Source organism: Malania oleifera, chromosome 10, assembly GCF_029873635.1.
Source record: "Malania oleifera isolate guangnan ecotype guangnan chromosome 10, ASM2987363v1, whole genome shotgun sequence".
NCBI lineage: Eukaryota > Viridiplantae > Streptophyta > Magnoliopsida > Santalales > Ximeniaceae > Malania > Malania oleifera.
The window spans coordinates 85,103,295-85,123,938 of record NC_080426.1 but is presented as its reverse complement, the minus strand read 5'-3'; the positions used below and the strand labels follow the sequence as shown (position 1 = coordinate 85,123,938).

At 35.8% G+C, this 20,644-nt stretch overlaps 1 protein-coding gene across 2 annotated transcripts in view; it reads right to left on the bottom strand.

Moving 5' to 3' along the window:
• Positions 1 to 20,644, bottom strand: part of LOC131166797 (protein TRANSPARENT TESTA 9) — a 59,862-nt gene that overhangs the window by 30,156 nt on the left and 9,062 nt on the right. For both annotated transcript variants that reach the window (XM_058125378.1, XM_058125379.1), the window contains exons 7-12: positions 20,514 to 20,622; positions 20,265 to 20,388; positions 19,997 to 20,183; positions 19,503 to 19,828; positions 11,456 to 11,544; positions 11,309 to 11,379 (exon numbers count right to left, since the gene is read on the bottom strand). In XM_058125378.1, coding sequence (XP_057981361.1) covers positions 11,309 to 11,379; positions 11,456 to 11,544; positions 19,503 to 19,828; positions 19,997 to 20,183; positions 20,265 to 20,388; positions 20,514 to 20,622 — 906 coding nt within the window. The remainder of the gene's footprint in view (positions 1 to 11,308; positions 11,380 to 11,455; positions 11,545 to 19,502; positions 19,829 to 19,996; positions 20,184 to 20,264; positions 20,389 to 20,513; positions 20,623 to 20,644) is intronic.

Below are 20,644 nucleotides of genomic sequence, written 5' to 3'. Positions count from 1 at the left end.
AACAAAAACACACTAGCACACAAAATCAAGCCAGCAAATAACAACAATCCTGTTGAATATCTGAGAAACTCACTCCTTTAAAGTACCCATAGCCAACACAGCAAAGCGATGCTCTCCCAAACTAACAAAAAATTCAACTACTTCCTCAAAAAAAACAAAAAACACACATTATGTTCCAACCATAAACCAAACAGCAAAAAGGAACAAAAGGAACTGCTAAAAAATCCTCCTTCACCTCCAGAAAAACTCAACTCTCTCCCATTAAACCATATAACTTATTCCACACTTTCCAGGAAAAATCACAATGCAGAAATAAATGGGATGCTGTTTCTGAGCTGTTATGTCTGGAAAAAGTGCCTTCATCAGTCTCCAACTCTGCAACAAGTTATTGATAGACTCTATTAAACACGACCAACCAGGTAAAAGCCTTGATTTAAATGGGGGATTTTGGCCTTCCAAATAGTAATAAACAGTAAAGGAAAAAATTTGAGGAGCAGGTCAAGATATCATAAAAGGATTTGCATGAATACACCACGAAGGATCCAAGGGCCAAGAGAGAACATCCACACTCAAAGAAATATGACAGTTATTCAACAAAAAGGAAAGCTCATCCACTTCCCTATTATTAAGAGATCTCCAAAAAATTAAATCCTTACGCATAGGACCAACAGAATCAACAACAAAAGAAGAAATAACACTACTCTAAGCTCAAACAATACAGACGAGGAAAATAGATGGACAAAACAACAATTCCCAACCAAAGGTCCTTCCAAAAACAAATACGAGAACCCCTTCCCAACACATACTTAGCATAGGGAATGAAGAGACGATAAATCTGGAGACAGATCCCCATGGGCTTCTGAAGAACGTCTAGAACCCAAATTGATGTCCCGTCCATTCTCATTCAACCCAAACTTACTTTTAATGATTCTATGCCACAAAGAAGAATCCTCTAGAGGGATCTGCCAAAACCATTTTTCCAAGAGAGCATTGTTTTAGACACCAAATTTCCAAGACCCAACCCACTCTCCACTTTTGATCCACACACAACACAACATCCCACCACACTAAATAGTCACTGTAACCCCCACCCACAAACCACATAAAGTTTCTCTAGAATGAGATAACTTCTTGTGGAAATAATTCTCATTGATCATAACATAGGTACAGGTCTATATAAACTATAAATAGATGTACAGCAAAAGAATAGAAAGAAAGAACCAAAGATGCTAACTTCTAAGGAAACTAAATATTCTAGGATATTCACACATTTACAGCCGAGATTCTCTTAGAAAAATAGGAAAGTTGACTAAATAGATTTGAAACTTTCCAACACTCCCCCTCAAGTTGGCTTGAAGATATCTTCCATGGCCAACTTGCTAATGAAGTTTTCAAACTATTTCTTCGGCAGTCCCTTTGTCAGTATGTCTGCTACTTGCTTAGTTGTCGAGATATATGGCAGACAGATTACTCCATCATCTATTTTCTCCTCGATAAAATGCTTGTCTACCTCCACATGTTTAGTTCTATCATGAAGAACTGGATTGTGAGCGATAGCTATTGCAGCTTTATTGTCACAATACAGTTTCATTGGTAGTGAATTAGTAATCTTTAATTCTTCCAGTAAACTTTTGATCCATAGTGCTTCACAAATTCCATGAGCAATAGCCCTAAATTCTGCCTCTGCACTACTCCTTGCCACCACATTTTGTTTCTTGTTGCGCCATGTTACTAGGCTTCCTCCAACAAAGGTGCAATAGCCATAAGTTGATCTTCTATCAGTGATACTTTCAGCCCAATCTGGATCAGTGTATACTTCAACCTGTAAATTCCCATGTCCTCCAAATAATAAACCTTTACGTGGAGTCCCTTTTAGGTACCTTAGAATCTTGTACACAGCATCAAAATGCTCGGGTTCTGATGAGTGCATAAATTGACTTACCACGCTTGTTGCAAAGGCTATGTCAGGATGTGTATAAGAGAGATAAAGGAGTTTCCCTACCAATCTTTGATATTGCTCTCTGTTGATCACTTCTTCAGCCTTAGCTGGTTGAAGTTTTATGTTCGGCTCTATAGGTGTTTCTGCTACTTTGCACCCTAGCAGACATATTTCTCCAAGTAAATCAAGCACATACTTGTGTTGGGAAACAAAAATTCCTTTCTTTGACCTTGCAAATTCCATACCAAGAAAATACTTAAAGTTTCTTAAGTCTTTGATCTCAAATTCCTGCACCAAGATCTTTGTTAACCTCTCTAGCTCATTGCTATCATCACCTGTTAGAATTATATCATCTACATAGACAATAAGGGTAACCATTTTACCTTCACTCGTGTGTCTATAGAACATAGTATGATCGGCTTGACCTTGGCTATAGCCATGACTCTTAAGTACCTTCCTAGAGTGTTCAAACCAAGCTCTAGGAGATTGTTTGAGTCCATACAATGATTTCCTCAATCTGCACACCTTGCCTTTACCACCTTTCTCTTCAAATCCTGGCGGTAGATCCATAAAGACTTCCTCCTCTAAGTCTCCATTTAAGAAGGCATTCTTCACATCTAGTTGATATAAGGGCCAGTTAGAGTGAGTTGCTAGAGAGAGCGACACACGGATTGAGTTCATCTTGGCTATAGGAGCAAATGTTTCTTGGTAGTCAATTCCATATGTTTGAGTGAACCCCTTCGCCACAAGTCTTGCTTTGTACCTTTCTATACTCCCATCAGCCTTGAATTTTACTGTATATACCCATTTACAGCCAATAGTCTTCTTCCCCTCCGGTAGGTCACCAATTTCCCAAGTGTCGTTAGCAATTAGTGCATCCATCTCTTCTTGAATAGCCAATCTCCATTCTGGGTGATCTAGTGCTTCCTGAATAGTTCTTGGAATAAACAGATAAGAAACATTTGAAGTAAAGGCCTTATGAGAATCGGGGAGTCTATAATAGGATAGATGGTTGGAAGTAGGAAGTGTGGTACAGGTTCTAACTCCTTTCCTAAGGGCAATGGGCAAGTCAAGATCAGAAGAAATATCAAAACAAGGATCTGAAGAAGAAAAAGTACCTGGAGTATGTGAAGGAGGACCAACCTATGTAGGTGATGGTGATTGGCCTTGCTTTGGATTTGAAGAAAGAGCTCTATTATTCTGATGATTTCTTCTTCTGGTATAAACACGAAGCTCAGATGAGGGAATATTTGATAGTACTTCTCCCCATGTTTGTGAATCAGGTATGCCTTGTATAAGTACACTAGGATTTCCATTATTTTTGTCAGTTCAAAGTATAGGTTTCCTAACCCTTTAAAGAGTGGATGTCAATGTCAAGGAAAACAATTGGAAGAGGCTTAGAGGTTTGCCAATACTCATCTTCAGTTTCCTTTTCCTCCCCTTGAGGATAGTTATGGCCAAAAAAGGGTTGGTTTTCAATAAAAACAACATTCATACTAATATGAATTTTTCTAGTCAGAGGATTAAAACATTTGTACCCTTTTTTATTAGGAGCATATAAAAGGAAAACACATTTTTCTGCCCTAGGATCAAGCTTGGATCGAATATTGGTAGGTATATGAACAAAAATAGTGCATCCAAACACGTTTAGTGGCAGGTCTGATGTTATCCGACATGTAGGAAACAATTTTTTTAAGCAATCTAAGGGAGTGATGTATTTTAGCACTCGAGTAGGCATCCTATTAATAAGATAACATGCAATTAAAATAGCATCACCCCATAGATATTTAGGAACTAGCATTGAAAACATTAGGGCCCGTGCAACCTCTAACAAGTGGCGATTTTTTCTCTCAACAATGTCATTTTGTTGTGGGGTATCACAACAAGTAGATTGATGTTGAACACCCTTTGTTGAAAGAAACGTTCCTAAACATTTGTTAAAAAATTCAATACCATTATCAGTTCTAAGGATACTAATTTTCGTTTGGAACTGGGTTTCAATCATATCCTAAGAATCCTGAAAAAAAATTTCAACCTCAAATTTGTCACTCAATAAGTACACTTAACACAAACGTGTATGATCATCAATAAACGCAACAAACCATTTATTACCAGAAGTAGTAGTGATTTTTTAGGGACCCCAAACATCACTATGAATTAAATAAAAAGATTTGGAAGAATGATAAGCTTTTGATTGATAGGTGCTTCGTTGACTTTTGGATATGTGGCAAACATCACAATGAAGAGAATTGCAATCCAGTTTTTTAAATAAGCTAACAAATGCCTTAAATAGAGAAAACTAGGATGTCCTAGTCTAAGATGCCAAAGCATTATTTGTTCACGTACAGAAACAGAACTAGTACTACTAATCAAACCCTAAGCTTGTTTATCGTTGAATAAAGTCTCATCAAAGTAGCAGAGTCCATCAATCGTCTTAGCACTGCAAATCATCCTCCCCGAGAGTTGGTCCTGAAATTCACAATGGTAATCAAAGAAAATAACACAACAATTAGAATCCCATGAGAGTTTACTAACAAACAGCAAGGTATAAGCAAGTTCAGGGACGTGAAGGACAGATTTGAGCACTATTTTTTCAGAGATTTGGACAGAACCTGTTCCAGCAATGGATGAAAAACTTCCATCTGCAATTCTAATCTTTTTATTACTAGAACAAGGAGAATAAGATTGAAACAATTGTGAGGTACTGGTCATGTGATCAAATGCACCAGAATCAATAATTCATGGTGCAAGATTTAAGCAACAAGGGTAAGCACTAGAGTTATCACCTATTTAGGCCAATGAACCAGTAGGAAGACCAGAAGCAGAAGTAGATTTCAGCAGTTGAAGAAGATGATCCACCTGCTCAGCACTTAGGAAATTAGCTTCATTGGCTTTAGAGACTGCATGATTGCTACCAGAGGGTCCAAATTTGTTGCTCTTCTAATTTGCTGGCTTTCCATGGAGTTTCCAGCAATTTTCTTGAGTGTAGCGTAGCTTATTGCAATAATCACATCATACTCGAGGCTTATCTTCCAACCTCCTTTGATTAGAGCAAGGCCGCAAAGTAGAAATATTGGTAGTAGCCAAATCTATATCACCAGCAGCATGGGGAGCGGGATTATTGGAAGCAAGTAGAGCAGAATTTTCCTATCTCATCATCCTTTTTCTTCATCATCACACTCCTTCAACGATCTTCTCGTTGTACTTCAGAAAATACTTCCCCAAGTGGGGGTAGAGGCTGTCTCCCTAGGATTCTTCCCCTTACTTCATCAAGTTCATCATTAAGTCCAGCCAAGAATTCAAAAATTCTTGCATTCTCCACCATCTTCTTATTGTGATTGCAATCAGCAGGATTTTCCCATTCATAATCATTGAATAAATCCAGATCGTGCCATAGGCCCTTAAGAACATTGAAATACCTTGTTACACTGCCGTCTCTTTGATAAGTATCGCTGATCTTCTGCTGCAGTTCATAAATCTAAGAGTAATTCCCAAGGTCAGAGTAGACTCACATTGTCCCAGAGTTCCTTTGCAGTAGAATAGCACATGTAATTAGCACTAATCTCTTCATCCATAGCATTCACGAGCCATGCCATTACCATGGATTCTTCAGCATCCCATATAGCATAAGATGGGTCTGTCTTCTCGAGCTCCTTAGCTTCACCAATCCAGTATCCCTATCTTCCCTATTCCACGAATATACATCCAGACAGATTGTAACCACCGTAGGAAGTTGGCCTAATTCAATCGTATATTGGTAATTTGGACAGAGTTAGGTTCAGAATGGGTAGGTTTGGTTTCGGGTTTAGTTTTGTTTGAAGTTTCAGCCATGGCTACAACAACAAAAGAGATTAGGGTAGAGTTGAACAAGGAAGAAAACCCTATAGAGATTAGGGTCAAATTGGAGCCGCCAAGGGAAACTGGGGTTTACACAAGGCCAAGAGCCCAACCTAGCTTTGATACCATCTAGAATGAGATAGCTTCTTGTGGAAATAATTCTCATTGATCGTAACATAGGTACATGTCTGTATAAATAGATGTACAGCAGAAGAATAGAAGAAAAGAACGAAAGATGCTAACTTCTAAGGAAACTAAATATTCTAGGATATTCACACATTTACAGCCGAGATTCTCTTAACAAAATAGGATAGTTGACTAAACAGATTTGAAACTTTCCAACAGTCTCACAATTTTTTCAATCTTAATTCCTGGGAGAATCTTAAAAATAGACAGATAATGCAACAAGATAATAGCAAGACAAGCCTAAATAAGCAAATTCTACCTCCACGATAAAAAGAGAGCCCCTTTCCAACCATCAAAACGCTTGGACACATTCTCCCTGCTACAATGTTGGATGCAGGAGACAGTTTGTCAAAAGCAAAGATGGTGAGGGATATGGCTTTGTCACACTTGTTTTGCTACAAGAGAGCTTTCAAAAGAAAATGTTTGTCATTGCAAAGTGTGGAAGGTTTATAAAGAGTAAGGATATATTTCTGATCCTAAAAGCACAAAACAGTAGTGACACAAGTGCTTCATCCTGAGAGGTTCAGAGCCTTGACTGAGTTCTCATACCCAAATACATAGACCAACTCTATGGTTTCCAAGAACTCCGCCATTCAAGACTTGGTCTTGAGCAAGGTCCTCTCGTCAATGATTCCAGAGTCCTAAATTTCCACGAAGTTATCAAAATTTCAGCCTTGCACCACCCACAAAACTGTATTTCCATGGGAAGGAAGGTGGAAAGGAAAGCTTTGTGGTCCTACACAGTTCCCATTATCATTTGGTCTATTTGGTTGGAGAGGAATGCCAGGTGTTTAATGGTGTTGCTCTCTTTCATATTTTGGTTTGGAGTAGAGTGGTATTTCTTGTGTCAATATTATACGAATCACTTGTTTAGGAAGACTTAAAGCATTATTGGACTGTCTTGCTTCATTAAAGATATATTGTAGTAATTTCTTTATGTTCATATTCCCCTTTTTTACTTTATTGGTGGAGGATACCTTGTTCTTCACGTGATCTTTTCTTTCTTCTTTTGTATTTCTTTTCTTTTCTCTCTATATTACGATTCGTTTATCAAAAAGAAGAAAACAAAAAAAAGAAGGAAAAATTACTAAGAGCAAGTTCTGATCATCACCTTATTTTATGTAACTGGTGGTTTGAGAAGTGGAAAGACTCCTATTCGGAGAAAATATGTAGTCATGCTGCAATCTTTCTGATAATGATTTAGGTGGAAAGTTGAAACTTAAAAGGAGCTTATCAAGGAGATCTTGCAGCGCCAGCAGTCGAGCAATTAGGCTAAAGGGGACAAAACACAATATTATTCCACAGAAAGGCCAACGCTCATAGGATATATTATGTCATCAAATAAAGTGGAATTTAGGGATTCTGCTAGAGGAAGAGAAAGTATGAGAAGGGGTCTGCAGCTGTTATGCTATTCACAAGCTGGTAGTAAAAGACATCCAATGCATAATTAGCCTCTTCATTCAAACAAGACAGACATGAATTAGACCTCAATGCTTTACAAACAAAAGAAAATAGTTTTTGCTTTTAAAGAGTTTATTGGCAATAAAGCAACCCGTTTGGATGCGATGTCAGTGGCTATTTTACAACACAACTGAGAGGTACAAAGCAAATATTCTGAGGTGGTTTGATGAATTTTATGAAGATGGATTTCATAACTAGCCTTAATACCACTTTCACATCTTTGATCACCAGAAAGAGGGAAGCAGTCTATACCATGAACTCTCAACCACTAGCCTAGTAGGTTTGCTTTATGGATGATTTTTCTGAAGTGTTAGCTCGAAGGTTGAAGAAGCCAACTGGAAGGCAATATCCCCTTCTCAACATGCTTTGGTGATGGAGCATCAGATTCTTGACACAGCCATAATAGCAAATGAGTGCCAATTCAAAACTAAGAAGCAGTGAGGCATGTGATACTTGAACCTTGATATTGAAAAGCATATTATCCTGTAAACTAGAACTCTATCAAGTATCATCTTTTAGATATAATGGGATTTGGAGCTGTTCGGATCAAATGGATCCATTCCCGCATACCCAACTTTCAGTGATCTATACTTGTCAATGTTCCTCATGCTTTATTTTCCATTTCAAGAGGCTTGAACAATGATGATACTTCGTTCCTTTTGTTATCTGATCTTGTGAGAGGCCCTGTAGATGCCCTCACGAAGACACAACATTGCACCTCCCATCTTCTGTTCGCCAGATGACACTATCTATTATCTTTGTGCAACAGAAAAAAGTCAGCATTATATTTGAGATGCATTCTGCTTTAGTTGGAGATTTCCAGCATAAAGATGAACTTAAGAGTGAGTTGATCATCCCAAGCAATGACTTGAATGGCGATCACCTGGCGAATATTCTTTGCTGGGAAGAAGGTAATAATCCATTTCATATACTGGCTATCCTTGGGAATTAAACACAAGTGTACATGGAATGTGCTCTAACGACGCCTTCAATACCATGCTTTCTCAGATCTTGCTGCTATTGTGCTCTCATTCATGCTCAATGATTCAGCTTAATAGGTCAGGAGTGATGGATTACAGTCTATCTTAGTAGGCCAGGCTCTGTAGCGTTTGCGTCTAGAAGCACATGAGCAAAGGTTGGGATCAAAGTTAAAATCATTATTAGCAACACAGCTTCATTCTATTAGATTGCGTGGATTTTCTACTTCTCGGTTGCAGATTTGTTTCCTAACTCATTACAGCCAGCCATTAACAGAGACACCTTGAAGTCAGCAGAGATATGTGGAATTGTGCCCTTTAATTGTTAGAAGTGCAGATCTGTTTGGAATCCTTTATGAGATCATATAGAAGGAGATAAAAAATAGTAGCCCCAAAACTTGTCAAGAGTGGCTACATAGCTGCTTCTCCATGCAATATTACTTATCATGATATTGGGAAGAAGGATTTTTCTTGAAGAAGTATTAAGAAGCTGAAGGCTCCTCCAAGAATTACTTGCTTTCATTGGAAGGCCTTTTTTTTTTTTTTTTTTTTTTTATTTTGATAGAAGAAGAAGACAATATTATTAATTTTGAAAATCGTACTAAATGATTTAGAGGACAAGGAGTCCTCTCCAACTAGCTAGAAAACCTGAATAAAAACTATACACGGAGGAAAATACCAAATTAGGAAAAAAAAAAAAAAAACAAACAAACACACACACACACACACACAAACCCCTGAAATTAACCAAAATTAGGACTCTCAACTTTCCCAGAGCCACCCACTCCTCCCCTACCAGAGAGAAAAGGGCATCCAAAACTGAAATGCCACCTTGCAATGCACAAAAGGGATGAACACCATACTCGTGGCTTTCTCATGATTGATGATTCGCGAACCTGGTAAAAACTTAGGTGAACACATGCTATCATAGCACAAAGTAGAGATTATCAGTCATCTAACTCTTACACTGCCATTATTAATATTTGTGGGAGGTGGTCTTTTAGCTTTAAACTTGTTTTCTGTTCATACAAGACACATCTGCAAGGATTCTGGCCCCTTGGCACCTGTACTAAGACAGATCCCCAAATATATAAATATATTAATGGGAATCAACACTTTTCCTTTTAGCAAAGCTTAGCTTCTTAAATGCATATTTCCCTTATTTCCCAGAAAAACGGCTCCTTAAAAACCTCCCCCTTCTTTACAATATCATGAAATGTTCCTGAAGCTTGAACTCCTTTGTCAAGGAAATACAAATAACAAAAATATTGAAATCTTCCTTCTCTTTGGGATCAAACATCAAGTGCAAGAATTCGATAGAATGACTCATTAAGATTTTTGTGATCTCTCCCTGGTAGTAAAGTTTGGCCAAAAAAAAAGATAGCGAATAAGCAAGAAATTTAATGCTCTGATTCCTGAAATTTCTAACTTTGTCCACAAATTATCTAATATATGCTCTAAGAAACCTGAATATGCAATGTGAAAGAAATGTAAATAAGCCTGTAAGCAAAATGTGTTATCACAATATTATTTGCTCCATGTGTTAACTTCAGCTTTAACTCTAACTATTTTAATTAGTTGCATATTGATTTTTATTTTTATTTTTTATTTTTTTTAAAAAACTTCACAAACTGAAATTTGAATTCAACAGTTATTAGCTTCTGTTAATTTGAGTTTAAATGAATTATTATAATTATAATCTATAGGTACATTTTATACATTTTAAACATAAAATAACCAATTCACGCTCAACGACCATCCACTCAATGATCAACATATGGCAACAATTATGTCTATGACAATGAATTAGGAGAAAAAATGGACACGCCATTCAGCACTGGCTGACAACAATTTGGCAATTCCAAGATTTTGTTTAGTATTGTCATCCCTAAGAAGGAAAAAAAAATAGAAAATAAAAAACAAGAGCTCTCACTCTGAACAGAAGAATGCCCACTTCCCCTGCATGTCCTATCCTTTCCCCAAACTACTAAAAACAATTACGTACCTTAATCCCCATTTCCTTATGTATTTCAAACAGCTGGACATCCAATTGTTTCAGTGTGTCCAACAAACTTCCTAACTTTTATACAACACCCCAGTTTTACAGTTTGTTCCACTGTTCCCCTTTACATTAATCTCCATTTTAAAAAACATGTAATTTGTCAAAATAGTCTTTTATTCATTAGGAAACAGACTTTTTGCTCTGTATTTGACCTCGAGTTTCTTAATTTTCAATTTGTGAGACAAATTGACTATCTGATAGAAGAATATGATGCAATCTAATGGCACTTAAATTTTCATCGCAATTTTTAATATCACAACATTATAACATACAAGAAGTATAGGACTAAAACATCATTTATGCCACAAATTGCAAATAAATTCGTATTTATACGTTCTATTAACTGTGACTGACAGAGGGGCATGTCAAAACAAATTAGAAAACTTTGTTTTAGCAGGGAATTTGAAACAATTGAAATTCTAGGGGGTTCTTTGAAACTTGACCCAACTTTGGAAGGCAGAAATGCAATATGCGAAATAAAAAAAGGTTTCATGGACTAGCCACCAATTTATCCAAAAACAGCACAAGGAGAAAAAAAAATTATGTATAAACCAATGACAATACATACATCCTAGATGTTGCTGTCCACTCTCCAGCTACTTGAGAAAAATCAATAGCCTAAAAGCATTGCTTACAATTCATTCTTACTTAACTATACACTAAATTTCACCAAGCAAAAAAATTAGATGTCACAAAAGGTTCTTCAACTAACTGCCAGCATTTACAACTCAAACTGAAAATTATCTTGCAAACATCCACTGAATAATAATTTTTGAATCATAAATTTCTTGAAGTGCAAATACTTCCAACATTGTAGAGATTTATTTGTGAGGGAATGCCACATACAAGCAAGAGTTTCTTGTGTTGTTTGCGCTGTGGGAGAATTCCTAGTGCATCAAGCATTGACTCGTCCAATTCTGCACGTACTGGAATTAGTAAGAAACAATAGCTTAACCAGTAGTCATATTAGCTGAACAATTTTCATAATGTAACCTTTTGTTTGCAGCAATGTAGCTAGCACACTCAACGAACCAAAAACTTGTACATCATTCCCAACAGTAACATAAGAAAGTAAGACCTCCCTGCACAAAGACACATGCACTACAAAAATTACTATAATAGCAGTTCATTATTTTTTATCATCCTCTAATGCATAGTTAGGAACTTGAGACAGACACAAGCAAGATCACCCAGAGTGCTATCTTTGCTTTAGCAAACTTTCCCTCTCATGCAGTTTCTTTCTTTAAATTTCTCCCAAATGAAGAATATAAAACAAAACAAGCTATATTTGTCCTCTAGTAGTTTGCAATTCCTTTTTCTTCTATCTTAATGCATTTTTTGTTATCAAAGGGGGGGAAAAAGAAAAAAGAAAAGGCTGCTATGAAAATTTCAACAGAAAACTTCATTGATTTTGGTATCAATATTGATTTCAAAATTGATCTAAATTCATAGTCAAAAATGGCAATTTTTTATGAAACATGGCAAAGAATCAACAGAAACAATAATGCAAGACTAAAACTAAAATTTTGAAAAGAACAGATAAAATAATAAATCTATATATATAAGGATGAATGATGCCGATTGTTTCAATGACAAAAATATCAGCGTCTTCAAAAAATGAGACAAATCAGTTGTAAAAAGAATTAAGTTCAACTAGAATTATACAGAATTACACAGAGACTATTTGTTTCAGATAGATTAAGATTTTAACATGATCCATGAGTTCAATTTGCTTCCTACAGGAATTGCAAATGACTTTGTTTCTATTACAAAAGCATGAAATAATTTCTCACAGCTGTAATTGCAAAAATCTGCTGTTGAATTTTATTTTTTCTCCTTGTATGTTACCAAAAATATAAGTAGTTAATAACCAAATATGCTCAAACAAAATAAAAACAAAACCTGAAAAAACTAATAACTAACTAAAGCATGCACATACACACACAACAACACAAGTGACTTCTACCAAATAATTTAATTCAAGCACACACCACTTCATTATGTAATTTAAACATTACTCTAATATTATATGAATAAAAGTATGAGTCCTAAGAGGAGGTAAAGTTAAATTTGACAAAATGACAACACAATCATTGTGCAAAACAGACAAAAAAATAGCTAGTGAAGGATAGGCTAAAACATTTATAATATATATATATATTTATAACAAAGAAACATCTTGAATATATGCTATGCTTCCAAGCCCATAAGGAATAATTTTCACCTTGCATTTCTTTTCTTTCTTTTTTTTTCCCAAATTTCTGACATAAGAAAAAGAATGAAAGCTACATGGTACTCTAATTTCCACCCACTCCGTCAAGATGTTCAAGGATAAATTAAGTGACAAACATATTTGTAATAAATTATGGCTAGCACCAATTGAAGATAAGATAAGGGAGGGGCCACTAGATGGTTTGGGCATTTGAAATGTAGACCAAATAGTGCACCAGTGAAGAGGAGGAGAGCTAATTACTGTTAATGGTAGTCGAAGGCCCAGGGTAGTCGAAGGGTAGGAGTAGACCTAAGATAACATGGAATGAGATAGTGAAGAGGAGTCTAATAGCTCTTAAGCTGGCAGATGAAAATTCCTTCAATCATATGAATTGGTAGAAAAGGATTCATGTAGCTAACCCCACCTAGTGGGGCCTAAGGCTTGGTTCGTTGTTGTCCCTCAAGATGTTCAAATCATATAGATAATGAACTAATATAAATCAACAAAACACTAAATTCCCCCAATCTATGAAACAAAAATTATCAATTAAACTCAACTATTTTTTAATTAAACAAAATTTATCAATGATAACTCCTCTTCATCATCAACTGTATCCAGCTTAGACCATAGTCCTACTAGAATTTTGTTGAAACATAAATGTAGTGATATGATATCAAACTGGCCAAAAATATAAATAATTATCCTTGGTTTCTTGTAGGACAAATGACACAATGTTTACCTTCCAAAAGCAAACAAAACCAAAACATGTGACAATTAATTGTGTTTCCACTTATGCTATTAATAAACACAGCATTGTGAATTTCTTTGATAGAAAAAATAATAATAAATAATAGAGCAAAAGGAAAATAAAATAAAATGAAGAGAACAAGGAGTCCTCGGACCAGAAGTGAAAATAAAGGAATAAAAAACACTGAGCTCAATAATGCCACCCAATCGCAGTTTACATCCTCAAAACAACAGCACCTTGAAACAACCAGCAGTAAAAACCCAAAGAGATGCCAAAGACCAAACTCTGTCCCAGAGTAAAGATGGAGACAGTCACTTTCCAGAAAAGATACAAGCACTCCATTCCAACCAAATCCTCCATAAAATAGCAAAAAAGGACACACCTCCACAACCTCCCAGCATCCTTACCATTCCCAAAACCTATAAAAGAGATACTCAAAAGCTCCTTCACTGACTCGGGACTCATCCAAACTTCACCAGTACTCCAAATAATCTACTCCATAGACTTCAAGCAAGTGAACAATGCAAAAGCAAGGGTCCTCTGAACTACTATCACACATAAATCACACATCCACAGACAAATCCTTGCAAGACAAAGCAAAGCCTTACCCTGGAACAAATTACTAGCATAACTAGTGCAACTCTATTGAGGGCAACCATTCATCTATAACACACATTAGACTTAACAAGGTAAGGGAAAATTGAACTACACGAATAAGCACCCAAAGAATCCAAATCCAAAACACTAATGCACTCCTGCTAGAGATATGATAACCCTCCAACACAACAAGCAAAGAAGGAGGCTCCTCTGACTGTCATTCAAATCCCTTCTAAGACGAAAATCTTGAGAAAAGGAATCACCTTCTGGAAGCAGAAAGGAGGAAATCAAATCATTATGGAGAGAAGAAAAATGATACAAACAAGCAAAGGAACATACAAGAGCATAATATACAGCATTTTGACCCAGAGCATAAGAGGAATGCATTGTGACTATTTTATTCTGAGAAGATTTTGAAATTTGAAATTTGTTGGTGCTAGATGAAATATACAGAAAATAATAACTTTGTCAGCTATGCCCTGTAGCTCCCATTGGGAAACAAGTTTAGAGCCCATTTGAGACAATGTTTTATTCCATGAAAGTCATTTTGCATGCAAAATTATTTTTTAAGTTATCAGTTTGTGGTCAATGAATCACACTTGAGGAGCTCGAGTTTAATTTTAAGTCTACAATTATTTTAAGACAAAAGTTAGTCATTAGAACTTTCCAAAGCCAATTAGGGTGCAAGGATCATTTTCCAACTAAATTAATGCATACTATTCAGAAGTAATATTATACGCTAAAATTACTTTTATCTCGAAGCCACCCATAAATAGTCTCATAGCAAACTTGAAACAATTTTTTGAAACTTACATATATTTATAACTTTTGTCACTGAATATTCACTAAGGAGTATGTCTTATGAATCCAAAGAAGTTCCTATAGAAAAGCCCCTATCCACATTGAGTTTCATCCTGGTTCATTATTTTAAAAAACTAACATATCTAATAATTACATTTGACTATCATGTACAAAGAAAGCGAGAAAAAATTACTAGTTAACGTGATTTAAGGTGCTACAACTAAAAATTGATAAGCATATTAGTGATCTTCAATTAAAATGAATATGATGAATAAAAAAACTATGTATGATATAAAAATTCAATTTTATTTTTTTCCCATTAGCAAAGGTAAACTTGCCAACGCAGACCATACATAATACACTTCCAGAAGGCACCAACTCTTGAAGGCATGTGTGGATACTTTTAAGGGCCTGAAATAACTCGCAAACTTGATGTGAGACTTCACCCTTACTAGAAGCCCATCATTTGTTTTGTTTTTTTTTTTTTTGGGGGGTTGATCAACAAAGATAAGAAAATTCATTTAGCCATAAAAGGATGATAAAATGGTGCAATCAGTCAATATGCTCAATCCTAATTCCAAAAAGGTTAATCTTATTGACCTATGCTTAGTAATAAATTAAATAGATGCCAAAAATCAATAATTTGACCATCTCCAAAATCCTATTTATAATATAGAATGCAACAATCTAACACATACATTTTCTCTAAATACAATCACAAAAACAATAACAGCAATTAAGTCTCACTATGTGGGATCGGCTATATGAGCCCCTTTCCGCCAAATATTTTGGTTGATTGTGACATCCGATTTCATCCATAACAAACGCTTAATTAAATATGTATAGAACCAAAGAATAGGTCAAATGGCTGATGCATTAATTTTAAAGGGCACTTTTTCCTTCCAAATAGCTTTAGCCTATCAAAGAAAGATAAGAGAAAGGTATCAACATCTATAGAAAAGATAATGCATAACCCACTACACCTGGTTCCCACACCATACAGCAACAGAATGTACACAGCCTTGCCTCCACATTTGACGAAGTTAGTCCCGTGACTTAGACCTATGACCTCAACTACAAACAAGATGTTAAAAAAAAAATTTCTTAAAATTATAATTCTAACATTATGCCTAGGATGAAGCAAAAATAATGCGCAGCCATAAATAAAAATCTCATGACAGAGGGTTCCCTTATGCAGAATAAAGTAAGACATCAGAGCATTATAAAATACATGAGGGAGACTATCTTTGGAGTCGATAAAGGAACAAATCCCAAGTATTTTTGAAGTAAACAAGGGAAAACATCCCCAGCCCATGTTTTTGCAAAAGCAAATAAAGAGCCATCACCAACTTTATACAAGGTGAGTGCAAAGAAAAAATTGAAGGAATTTCCAAGGAGAAGATTTTACATCAATAGCATAACCCCACCACCATCCCACCACAAAAAAAAAAACAAAACAAAAACAAAAAAAAGAAACAAAATTCCAGCTTTTGATGATGAAGACCCTACTTACATTTCATAACCTGGTGCTGAACAGATTCTTAATTGAAATTTCCAAACAATTTTCTCACTAAATAGATATTTTTGCACACCAAATCCCAAGGACCCAAACACCAACCCCACATCCCACCAGTAAGATAATCACCTCCCAAATAAGTTATCCATCCTATCATCTTCATACTCAATCATAAAGATCTCTCATCAGCTCCCCCAACAACTGCCACTTCTACACTAATCCTAGATGAAGAACAAATTAAATAGAAAGAGTCAAAATTCAAACACTAATAAGCATGATATAAACTGCCAACAGAATACAAGCCCCTCTCGAACCCTCTAATATCTTACCCACATGCTCAACCCCCCAAAGACCTACATAGGACAAGGCAAGACAAAAGTGAACATCCCACTAATAAACTAAACGCCCCAATCCCATTCTTCCCCAAATTAATACCCCTCCAATATACCATACTTAAGTTTGAACCATATTAATCTTCAATCTTTAAATTTCCTTCAAAATTTTCAACACAGCAAGCACTTTCAAAAATTTAACCACATCATCTTCTAAAGAAAAATGACATCATCAACAAACTGAAGATGGGAAACCCCTATTTCCAACCTAAATCTTTTTAATAACACCTAACCCTCTCGAGCCTGCAAAATAATCTACTCAACACATCAACCACCACAATAAACAAGAATGGAGACAATGTACCAAAATGATGAAGCCTTGTACAAGCTCTCAAGTGGGCTTTAAGGCTGTCCATTAGCAAAAATAAACATATTGGCAGAAGAGAGCCATCAAACCATACCATCAAGACAAGATCAGTTTAATCGATGCAGCAGTAGAAATCTGTTCTATTTCTATATGATTGTGTGGTCAGAGAGTGATTAACAGCTCAATGATCAATTTGATCAGTGCAGCAGTAGAGGATCATTCTTGATCAGCTTGTGTCTGACTGGGATGGTTGCACAGTCATCTGACAGACCTTAACCCATTTCATCAAGACAACCCTAACTTTTACTCTTGGAAATAAGAGTTCTCAAAGTCAATTTTGAAAAGACTTCCTCCTACACCCACATTGCAACTTCATCTACCACCACATTAGCAACCAACACATCAAGAATCAATCTATCACAAATAAAAGCATCAGACATCTGATATAGACAGTAGGGAGATGAGAGAGAACAAAGCATAGTTTTCAAATGTGGACTGGATCAGCCAATCTTTCCAGGTTCAACTGGAACCAGTCACCAGTCCAGTCCATTCTAGTCAGCCTCCTAAAACCAAATTTGGCATGAATCAGTATTGACACAGCCAAGCCAGTCCGACTGGACAAAACTGGTCTGAACCAAAGTTACAGGCAGGTCAAACACCCTCTTGCCCTTAAAGAGAAAGAAAACCACCTCTTGCCCTTAAAAGAGAAAAAAATGATGTGCTGAAACTTAGGGTCCCTGGGAGTTGAACCCAGGACCAACTGTCTGCATAACATAAAGCAGGTACCACCACACCAACTTTAGTTTGTGTTTACCTCTGGAATAATTTCTATATATAATAACAGCAGCACCCATTACGCCACTACAATTTTCAAATATTATTGCATTTTTTTTAAAAAAATATGAGTACTAATATAAATTCTAAATAATATTTTTATAAAAATAAGAAAAATAGTAGAAAGTTCAGAATTTTTTTAGATGGCTGTAAGAATTTATTTATGTTATTTTTTCTTTAATTTGTTTATATATGTAATTTTTTATCAAACATTTTTGTAAAATATTTTATTTGCAATTAACGTAATTTTATATACATATAATATTTGTACATATGCACATAAAATAAATATTGGTATATGTTTATATCATGTTGATGTCACCAGTTCGACGACCAGGTTGACCTGCCAGTCCGACCAGTCCGATCAACCTGGGGGCTTTACCAGGTTGGTTACTGGTACAGGTTTTAAAAGTATAGAATAAAGAGAACATGAAAGAAGAGAGGAAAGAGCAAAAAGGAGGGATGCTGCAGATAGAGGAAGAAAGGAGGGAATTTCTTATTTGATTTCACAATGTTGACTGCATGTTCCACAACATAACTAACTAATACAAATACACTCTACAACTAAAATACATAAAAACACATTCACCCCTGAATAATATAAAAATATAAAACAAACAAATTTTTTTTTCAATTTATTAAATCCATATTCACATCCAAGATATATGCTAAAAATACACATGTTGAATGAATAGGCAGTCAAAATGGTGGCGGCAATCCTCCATCATACTCCTTGACAGTAAATAACACTCAACAACTTCGAAGCATTGTCATAAGCATCATCACCAATAAGCCAGGTGGCATCCAAGGTGCAACCTCTCCACTAAACTAAATACCCCCACAAACAACCCTAAGGAGAATCAGCGACTAATAAACCAGAATAGCCTCAATTGATCCTGAGGCTGAGAAATAAGAAGAGCCAAAAGGGACAGCACATCTTCACAACCTAGAAGACAAAGGAAGAGGCCCAAGCAGGATGGGAAAATAAGTCTTCAGCAGCAAAACGTAAATGGAGGGAGGTGGATCAGCCCAAAGATTAATAAATCGTAAATCTGGGAGGAGAAAGGGTGGGATGTGCCCCTTCAGAAAAAGAAATGAGGCAAAAGGAAGAAAGGGAAGACAATTGTTGCAGACTACTCAAGGCATTATGCCACCATTACTACCACAGCTGCTGTGTTGTTTAGCTATTATTACTATAATCATCATCGCACACCTCATCCCATGGTCATTTTAAAATATGGATTTATCACTGCTTTTCATTAATGAAATACTTTCCAACTCATTGGCAACAAAATAGAAAATGTTTATATGCATAAGACCCAAGACTTGATTTCAAACTCATCTTTGAGGGGGACCAGATATTAAGCTAGTTGTTTTCTCATCAATCCCTTTACTTACATAGTACAGCACAATGACAACTAATATTTCTGAATTAACATAATGGAAATCGCAAGACAACATAACAAATTTTCATAACACAAAGATGGAGGGCAAGAATCACAAGGTAAAGTGAAAATCTTTTCTAGGGGACATATAAATATAAAAGCAGTAAGGATTTTAAGAATTTCATTGTAATCATTATTTTAAAATAAGGAAATTTAGAAGTTAGGATTGACTAGTGACATCACATTACCTCAAATCCAAACAAGAATTACTATGATTCTGTTGTGAGATACCATCTTCTGGATGAATTTGTGAAGTAGACCAGCTTGTCATGCCAACTCTTAAACTTCCAGAATCCACCTCCATACTAGAACTATCATTGTCTGGCAGTTGGTATCGATGAGTAAAACCATGACCAGAAATAAAGCCGTTCAATTTAGCTTCAATAAATGGTGTAAAACCCTCTACTGAACAGAATAGAGCAGCAGCAATTGTATTTGCCAAATCTTTGATTTTAACTATGCGCAAGATGCAGCAAAGTAAATAAAAAGAAGTGACAGCACCAATTTGTGGTCCCTGGATTTACAAGCTACAAGAAGGTTAGGTAAAAAGTGTTGCTCAAATCTGATCAGAACTGTGAACCAAAAAGGAAGCAAAAGAGTAACAAGAATGAAAGAAAACAAAAACAAAAAATCAATTAATTAATTAATTAATTAATTAAAAAATTGAGGTTCATACTCATACATTAACAGTGTCCATCCTCAGAGAAGGAAGAAGCAGTGGAAATATCAAAAGCTGCAAAATATTGTCTGCTATCAACTTCCCAACATCAGGAATTCCAGCTGAAATAACATCACTAAAATAGTAGAGATCATCCTCGATATCATCGACAACAGAAAGAATGCCAGAAGTTGACTCTGGGCCCAGGTTTCTGTGTCCACACAAAAAAACACTTCTTAGGAATAAGTGCACTACTAGCCATTACATTAAAATATACTAATCTCTCTCTTACTCTGAAGAATTTGAGACCAATCCACTTAATTCGATGCACTGCTTCTGAAAAAATTTAACCAGGTTTGAAAAATAATCTGCATGAGGAGTGCTGGCAACATATCTGTTAACACATTCGTCTCCCACTGAAACCAACAGAAAGGATGCCATGACAGTAAATTTTTTCTGATAAACCATAATTATAGCTTTTATTAAAGAGAAACAAGTCATTGAAAAGGTAGGGTACATATACCAAGACAGAACACCTCACCATGATAAACATTAAGTGTCAAGGCACGTACTGCAGTGCGGATCATGTTCTCTTCATGGAAAGCAAACCGTATTGCCTCGCTATACAGTGGAAAGGAAACTATTTCATCCTAAATGCAATTAAAAAATTCT